Source organism: Fukomys damarensis, unplaced genomic scaffold (assembly GCF_012274545.1).
Source record: "Fukomys damarensis isolate Sample0158 unplaced genomic scaffold, DMR_v1.0_HiC HiC_scaffold_2, whole genome shotgun sequence".
In the NCBI taxonomy this organism is placed as follows: Eukaryota; Metazoa; Chordata; class Mammalia; order Rodentia; family Bathyergidae; genus Fukomys; species Fukomys damarensis.
In genome coordinates this window covers 31,890,690-31,899,415 of record NW_022900914.1, presented here as the reverse complement: position 1 = coordinate 31,899,415, position 8,726 = coordinate 31,890,690, and the positions used below count along the sequence as shown (strand labels likewise).

Genomic DNA, 8,726 nt, shown 5'->3' with positions numbered 1-8,726 from the left:
TCGGGTCCTTGTACTTGTGATGCAGGCAGCGGAACCACTGAGCTAAACCCCAGCCCATTTTTGTTTTTTTTGAGACAGGGTCTCACTGTATAGTTGAGACTGACCTGGAACTCACTGTGTAGCCTAGGCTGGTCTTGAACTCACAGGGATCCTCCTGCCTCAGCCTCCTGAGTGCTGGAATTACAGGGGTTAAATAGATATTTTAAAGAATAACAAATAACTTATTTTTACTGGAGCCTTACACATGCTAGGCAAAGATCTACCACCAAGCTAAATCGCCAGCTCTTTCCAAAGAAGTCATTAAATAAACACAGACTGCTGGACAGGCATCACTAATCATCTACATGCTTTCATGAGAAGAAAGCTCTTTTTTTCAGTATATATTTTACAGTACATATTTTTCCTTTTTTTTTTTTTTTTTTTTTTTAGACTGCTGGACAGGCATCACTAATCATCTACATGCTTTCATGAGAAGAAAGCTCTTTTTTTCAGTATATATTTTACAGTACATTTTTTTTCTTTTTTTTTTTTATTTTTTTTTTTTAGACTGGGTCTCACTATGTAGGCCAGGCTGGTCTCGAATTTACAATGATCCTCCTGCCTCAGCCTCCCTCAGTCTCCCAAGTGCTGGGATTACAGGTGTGTACCACCACACCCAGATTATTTTATAGTACATATTAATTTATAGAATATTGGGCTACATGTGGCATTTTTCATATACATGTATAATATACTTTGACTTCCATCTCCCTTAAAATATCTGCGTGGGGAGGGGATTACTGGGAATTGAACCCAGTGCATGCCAGGCAACCACTCCACTGCTGAGCCACATCTCACATCCTTTTTCTTTTCTTTTTTTGTTTTCTTGGAGATAGAGTCTTACTATGTAGTTCAGGCTGGCTTCAAACTCCTGATAATCCTCCTGCCTCTGGCTCCCCAGGGCTGAGATTACAGGCCTGTGCCACCAACCTCAGATTCCTTTTATTTTCTGAGATAGGGACTCACTTATCTACTCAGGTTGGCCTTGGATTTATGACTCCCTGCCTCAACCTCTAAATAAACTGAGATTATAGTTGTGTGCTACCAGGTCTGACTTCCTTAACAAACAAACAAGCAGATTTTTTTTTTTTTTGAGACAGGATATTGCTATGTAGCCCAGGATGGTCTCGAACTCAGGGCAGTCCTCCTGCCTCAGCTTCCCTAGTGCTGGGATTGCCCAGCAAACTCTTAATTGTCTACAATTACTCCCTTTTGATCTGCAGCATGGTGGCACATTCTTCTAACCTCAATTACTGAAGCAGCAGGATCTTGAGTTTGAGGCCACCTGGGAAGCCTAGTGACCTAGTGAAACCCTGTCTCAAAAGAAAATAAAAAGGGATGAGAATGTAGCTCAGGGCTAGGATGCTTGCCTAGCATGCACAAGACCAGGGTTCAATCCCAGTACTGGGGGGATTTGTAAGAGCCTGACTGAACCAGAGCAACTCCATGTTGACCAGCAAACGACCTAGAGACTGTCGCTCCCCCACATCCCCTACAGGATAACTAATGATTAATTATGAATTGTTAGGTAACTGCTTTGAAGTAGCTGGGAAACTAAATGGAAACTATAGTGAACACAGAGATCCAACATGAATCACGCCACTCCTTACTTGCCTGTAGTTGAATGTTCTGAACATTATAATCTAAGTTGTAAATGGAATACTGGATAATCGATCTGCTGATCATTAGTACATGACGGTCAAGTATATGCTTGATGACCGCTAGCTCAGATCAACTGATTCTTTGCCTTTGTCCTCTTCCTGTAAGTTTTAAGTGTAAACCCTCCCTTAGCCCTATATAAAATGGCCTCTGTTTCTGAGCTGGCCGCCTCTCTGAGCTACTTAGCTTGGGGAGTGCCATCTGGCCAGACTAATAAAGGTCTATTTGCCAACTTGCCTGGTGTGTTCCTTCCTGGGTGACTCTCGCTGTCCGACAAGCTCCTGGAGCCTCGCTGAGCTTCTGAGCCCAGCATCGTGGAAGCCTCTTGGCTGTTCACGCTCCAGGAGTAAAAGTGAGACTTAAGTCTTACATCTTGGAGGCCCCAGTGAGATCCCCAAGTGGGAACTGTAAATCCGGCCGAGATTCTCTGTCGCAGGATCCAGCAGGAGATTCTCAGACATAGACCTGAAAAGCCTCCGGAGGTAAGTTTTGAATCTGTTGTGACCATGTGATGTCAGGATAGAGGTGGCTGACGAGCCGGGAAGCCTCACCTAACCCCGGCCCTGACGAGGATTCCGGGTAGAATCTAAGTTCTTTTTCTTTTGTGTGACGCCTGTGTGTCTTGTCTGTGTCCTGTCTGTTGAGTGTTAACTTTACATTCATTCCTAGGAACAAGATGGGAGGATCGAGCTCCAAAAACACCCCATTGGACTGTTTTCCCACTAACTTTAAATTGGCTTTTTCCCCTGAGCAGGAAGATGAATATGGAATGAAGTTTTCTCGAGGGAAACTTCGAACCCTCTGCAACTTGGAGTGGCCCGCCTTCGGAGGGGGCTGGCCAGCTGAGGTTTCTTTCGAACCAAGACTTTGTCGGGCAGTATGGGCAAAGGTCATTGAACACCCTGGCCACCCCGACCAATTCCCTTATATTACTATCTGGGCCCAGGCCTGTGAAGAACCTCCGGCATGGCTGCAGCACTGCTCCCTGCGCACCAGTTCTCATATTCTGGTAATGGTACCAAATGGGATAAAGTCCGCAAAGCGGCAGGCACCCAGGCCGGTGTTCTCCCAGGAGCCGGACCCCTTAGAGCCTACTGACCCCAGGTTAAGACCCCCTCCACATGCAGAACCATCCCCTGGGGAGGCAGAAGTTAAGTCCATCTACCCATCTCCCCCGAAAGAAGGGGAGATCCCAGATTCCACCACCTCTCCTTCCCGTACCCGAGGGGGCTCTGCTTATGGGCCCACGGAGGTGCCCCAGGAGAGACCGGACCCAGTCCCTGTGCTCCCATTGAGAGAAATAGAACAAGGTCATTATGTATACATTTCTTTCTCTACAAGTGATTTATACAACCTGAAGCACCAGAATCCCCTGTTCTCTGAGAAGCCGCAAGCCCTAATCTCCCTCCTTGAGTCTGTGTTTAATACCCATGACCCCACCTGGGATGATTGTCAGCAACTTTTACAGGCTCTGCTCACATCCGAGGAACGAGAAAGAATTAGAAGACACGCTATTCAGTCAGTGCTGGGGGGAGCTGAGGGGCTTGTTGACGACCAACAACAACAGGCCCGAGTTGAAGCACAACTCCCCATCTCCCATCCCAAAAGGGAATCGAATTCCAAGGAGGTAGGGAAGCTCTTCGCAACTACCGTCAGCATCTCCTGGCCGGTCTTAGGGGAGCCGCTCGCCAGCCTACCAATTTGAGCAAGGTAAGTGAGGTCCTACAAGGGCCTGAGGAATCCCCCTCTGCATTCCTGGAGCGTTTACTGGAGGCGTACTGCACGTACACTCCGATTGACCCAGACGCTCCAGCGATCAGGCAGGCAATTAATCTGGCTTTTGTAACTCAGTCGGCCCCAGATATTTGGAAAAAATTACAGAGAATTGAGAGCTTTGAAGGAGAGAATAGGGAAAAATTGATAAGTGTAGCAATGAAGGTGTTCACAAACAGGGATCCACCCGAAGATAGAATAACTAAAAAGATGGCAAGGATAAATATAATGATGATGGCAGAAGAGTGTTTTATACAGAAGGGGAGAAAAATGAAATGGGGAAATAAGAATTTAAACTAATCGGAGGAGAAGAAAATTCTCCAGAACAGGACTTGCAGGAGGTAAAAAGCTGGGTGGAGACCATCCACCCAATGGTACCGAACCCCTACACACTGCTGAGCCTCATTCCGCCTGCACATGTATGGTATTCAGTTCTTGATCTCAAAGATGCATTTTTCAGCCTGCCCTTGGCACCAGTAAGCCAGCCGCTCTTTGCATTTGAATGGACAGACCCGGACACTGGAACTACTGGACAATTGACATGGACTCGATTGCCACAAGGCTTTAAGAACTCCCCCACACTGTTCGGGGAGGCTCTCAGCAGAGATCTACAAGAGGTAAGGAAAGCTTTTCCCTATGCAACTATTCTCCAGTATGTAGACGACCTCTTAGTGGCGACCACAACCGAGAAAAAATGTCTCACAGCCACCGAGGGACTCCTGGAGGCCCTACAAGGTCTGGGATATCGAGTGTCCTGAAAGAAAGGCCAGATCTGCAAAACCAAGGTAACTTACTTGGGTTATGTTCTTGAAAAGGGAAAAAGAAAGTTAGCTGAATCCAGGGTGTCAGCGATCCTTCAGATCCCCATGCCCCGCTCAAAGAAGCAGGTGTGTGAGTTCCTGGGGGCCATAGGATACTGCAGAATTTGGATACCTAGCTTTGCTGAAATTGCCAAACCCCTGCATGAGGCTATGGTGGGGGGAACTACACCCCTTGAGATATTTTCACTGATAGCCATTATGCTTTTGCTACTGCCCATGTACATGGAGAAATTTATCAGAATAGAGGACTTTTAACATCAGATGGGAAAGAAATTAAAAACAAAGTTGAGATATTGGCTCTGCTGCAAGCCATTTGGCTGTCAAGGGAGGTTGCCATCATTCACTGCCATGGACATCAAAGGAATTCCAGCCCTGAAGCGATTGGAAACAACGCAGCTGACCAGGCAGCAAAGCAAGCTGCCCAAAAATCAGTGGGGAAACAAATGGTGCTGCTACCTACACCCGTGCTCCCAGACAGACCTGAATACACAGAGGAAGAAATAACGGAGATGAGTAAGAACCACTGGACAAAGGAAAGCATGGATGGTGAACGACAGATGAAGGGAAGGTCGTTCTGCCAGCCACGGTGGCCAACACTTTGCTAAATGAGCTCCATGAATCCACCCACCTAGGAGAAAAGAGGATGATGGCCCTGCTACAGCCCCACTTTGTCAGCAGAGAATTAGCCCAGAAGGCCCGGGACAAAGTGAGACCGTGCCCCACCTGCCTCAAGGTAAATGTGAATCGGGTAACTGGGCCCCCAGGGGTCCGATATAGGGGACTGACTCCTGGAGAACACTGGGAACTGGACTTCACCGAAATGAAACTAGGCATGTATGGTTACAAATATCTGTTAGTTTTCATAGACACATTCTCAGGGTGGATGAAAGCATACCCTACTAAAAAGGAAACAGCTGAGGTAACAGTAAAAAGCTCCTGACTGAGATAGTTCCCTGATTTGGCTTGCCCTTAGCCCTGGGGTCCAACAATGGCCCAGCCTTCATGGCTAAAGTGTCTAAACTGATTAGCCTAAACATTGGAATTAGATGGAATTTACATTGTGCTTACAGACCTCAAAGTTCAGGACAGGTAGAAAGAGCTAACAGAACACTAAAAGAGATTTTAACTAAATTGAGCCTAGAGACTGAATTAAGTTGGGTGGAGCTTCTCCCTTTTGCTCTGTTGTGTATTCAATGTACCCCCAAGCCTCCTCTGAATCTGTCACCCTTCCAAATTATCTATGGGCGTACTCCATGCTTGGTTCCCCATATAGATATGGAATTAAAGGAGAAATTCTCTCATCTGAGGTTGCTTAAGTCTCTAGAGCTTTACATGAAATGCAGTCTCAACTACAAGACCAGGTTAAAAGATCTCTGACCCTTCCTCATGAGAAACCTCTACAGCCACTGCCCTATAAGCTGGGAGAACTGCTAAATATTCGCAGGTTTGACTCCAAGACCTTGGAACCACGGTGGAAGGGGTCTTTTCCAGTTGTCCTGTCTACTCTGGCTGTGAAGGTTGCGGGACACCCGACATGGATCCATCGCAACCACCTCAAGCCCGGACTGGACAACAGCCCAGAGGTGCACAGAAAATGGAGCGTTGTCAGCAAACCCAGAGAATTGAAAGTAAAACTCCACTCAACTGGACCTGCATTATGATCTGGGTGATTTCCCTTGGGAAAATAATAGCGTTGTCCAAAGAGAACTTAGGTCATACTAAAAATGTTTGGGTACAATTAGCTGAATCCCTAAATTTGTCTGAAATATGTTTAAATGCTGATGTGAATTTTCATTATGTGCTTGGAAGTTGTTTGGTTCCAGTATGCAGACCACTTAAAAGTATTAGACCATATACTATGTTTAAAAATTTCCCACAAGTAAATCTCAGTTATTTGGATAGTTACAATTGGGGACAGGTGACATGTTACAAACCAAAGAATGCTATTAAGCTATATACCCCTCGAGTAGCTATGTCCAATAAGACTCTCTGTGCCAAATATAAAGGTTGTACTTCCCAGTGTTTAAATCTTAAACAAACAGATGTAATGAAGTGTTCTAGAGAACAAAAGATTCCTTACAGCAAATGCCATATTACTTTGCCACTGGGATGGTTTTATACTTGTGAGGGAATAACTTACAATTACATCCCAGCAAACTTGACCGAGGCCCGCTGTTGTCTTAGTAAATTAGCAGTTGTCTTACCTGACAGGGGAGACCTCTCACCACCCAACAGAACAAAACGCTGGTCTCCCTATACTTCACCAGGCTGTGATGATAATGTAGGACTCTTAACAGATGCTGAAGTTATTCCTATGATTATTTCTGTGATAGTTATACCCTCAATTGGAGTACATGCTGAAAAGGCAGTTAGAAAACTAGCTTGCAAGGTAGTTAAAGGGTTAAATACCACCTCTGCCACGCTGGCGCTAATTAATCAAGAACTCCAGGAACAGAGACAAGCAATTTTAGATAATAGGGCGGCAATTGATTAGTTGCTATTATTTCATCACCAAGGTTGTGAGAGGGTTAAAAATATGTGCTGCTTCAATTTAACAAATAATGGGCCAGCTATAGAACAAGACATAGAAAAGCTCAAAGATTTAGCTACAAAGATTCATAATGAACAGATAGGATGGGATTTATTTAAACGGTTAACAAGTTAGTTACCTGATATTACCTAGGTAAAACAACTGATACTCTGTGTAATGGTATTAGGATTTTGTATTGCAATAACTTGTTGTCTTTTACAATGTGTTCCTTTATTAAGGCCCAGGGTCAGATATAAGTAAATCAAAGATTTGATTTAGGTCCAAAAATCAGTGGGGAATGTAAGAGCCTGACTGAACCAGAGCAACTCCATGTTGACCAGCAAACGACCTAGAGACTGTCGCTCCCCCACATCCCCTACAGGATAACTAATGATTAATTGTGAATTGTTAGGTAACTGCTTTGAAGTAGCTGGGAAACTAAATGGAAACTATAGTGAACACAGAGATCCAACATGAATCACGCCACTCCTTACTTGCCTGTAGTTGAATGTTCTGAACATTATAATCTAAGTTAAAAATGGAATACTGGATAATCGATCTGCTGAACATTAGTACGTGACGGTCAAGTATATGCTTGATGACCACTAGCTCAGATCAACTGATTCTTTGCCTTTGTCCTCTTCCTGTAAGTTTTAAGTGTAAACCCCCCCTCCTCAGCCCTATATAAAATGGCCTCTGTTTCTGAGTTAGCCGCCTCTCTGAGCTACTTGGCTTGGGGAGTGCCGTCTGGCCAGACTAATAAAGGTCTATTTGCCAACTTGCCTGGTGTGTTCCTTCCTGGGTGACTCTCGCTGTCTGACAAGCTCCTGGAGCCTCGCTGAGCTTCTGAGCCCAGCATCGTGGAAGCCTCTTGGCTGTTCACGCTCCAGGAGTAAAAGTGAGACTTAAATCTTACAGGTTGTTTTCTGAGGTAAAAGAGATAAAGCTAAGGAGACACTGAAATTTTAAAAATTGTACTTTAAAAACTGCAGCCTCAGAACACAAGCCCAATTTGTTTGTTTATTTCTTTATTTTCCTTCTCTCCAAATAGAAAACCCTTTCAGCTGCAAATGGGTCTGCCCAGTCCCTTTTTTCTTAATGGTAGTTGAAGACATTAACAATAGAGTCAGGAGTGAGTGGGCCCTTTAGTGCCTTTAGTAACTACATGTGGGTGGAAGTCTAGCTATTGGACTATATTGTATGAATCACTACTGTTTTTTAAAGATTATGCTCTGGCAACAGAGATTTATCAACCTGCCATTGTATTATATGCACAGTGCCAACTGTGATATATCAGGTAACTCTCAGGAAGGGCATGATAGCCTGCCGCCTTGAGGAGGGTGATAAGGAGTGAAGGTCTCCCTGGGAGTCTGGATGAAAGAATAATGGGCTGTCAATGATTTGGCATAGTCTCCTGAACTCCTAGAGATGAAAATGCTTGAAGCTGGACTGAGAGGAGAACACTGACCCCAGACTTTGGATTATGGTCTCCAATGAACAGCAGACTAGATCACACAGAGAAACTTAGGTCTCCCATCTTTCTCACCTGGAGTCAGAAAGGGGCCTAATAAGTGGAGACTGGTTCAGGAGCTGTGCCTCATTAACGAAGGTGTGTTGCCTCTGCATCCAGGTGTGCCCAGTCCCTACACTTTACTGACATAGATTCCAGCCTCAGCCAGCTGCTTTCCTATCTTGGATCTTTAAGATGCTTTCTTTGTGTGTTCCCTTGGTGCCTGAGAGCCAGAATCTCTTTGCCTTTAAAAATCCGTGCTGGATGTGGTGGTGCATGCCTGTAATCCTAGCACTCAGGAAGCTGAGGCAGGAGGATCGCTGTGAGTTTGAGACCAGCCTGGGCTACATAGTGAATTCCAGGTCGTCTCAACTACACAGTGAGACCCTGTCTC

General features: G+C 45.1%; 1 protein-coding gene across 3 annotated transcripts; it reads left to right on the top strand.

Moving 5' to 3' along the window:
- Positions 1–2,314: 2,314 nt before the first annotated feature.
- LOC109117790 lies at positions 2,315–6,119 on the top strand. Of its 3 annotated transcripts, none has more exons than XM_019206267.2 (4): positions 2,315–3,408; positions 3,932–4,088; positions 4,177–5,025; positions 5,737–6,119. In XM_019206267.2, exon 1 carries the CDS (start codon positions 2,375–2,377, stop codon positions 3,401–3,403), a length of 1,029 nt encoding a protein of 342 aa, XP_019061812.1. In that variant the 5' UTR covers positions 2,315–2,374; the 3' UTR covers positions 3,404–3,408; positions 3,932–4,088; positions 4,177–5,025; positions 5,737–6,119. The 3 variants fall into 3 exon arrangements, with proteins under 3 accessions (XP_019061812.1, XP_019061811.1, XP_019061810.1); XM_019206266.2 differs by having other exon boundaries at positions 2,315–4,088; positions 4,177–4,256; positions 4,771–5,025; XM_019206265.2 differs by having other exon boundaries at positions 2,315–4,088.
- Positions 6,120–8,726: the final 2,607 nt, after the last annotated feature.

Excerpts from the sequence above, each read along its gene's own strand:
- LOC109117790 (XM_019206267.2), top strand. The coding sequence starts at position 2,375 with ATGGGAGGATCGAGCTCCAAAAACACCCCATTGGACTGTTTTCCCACT.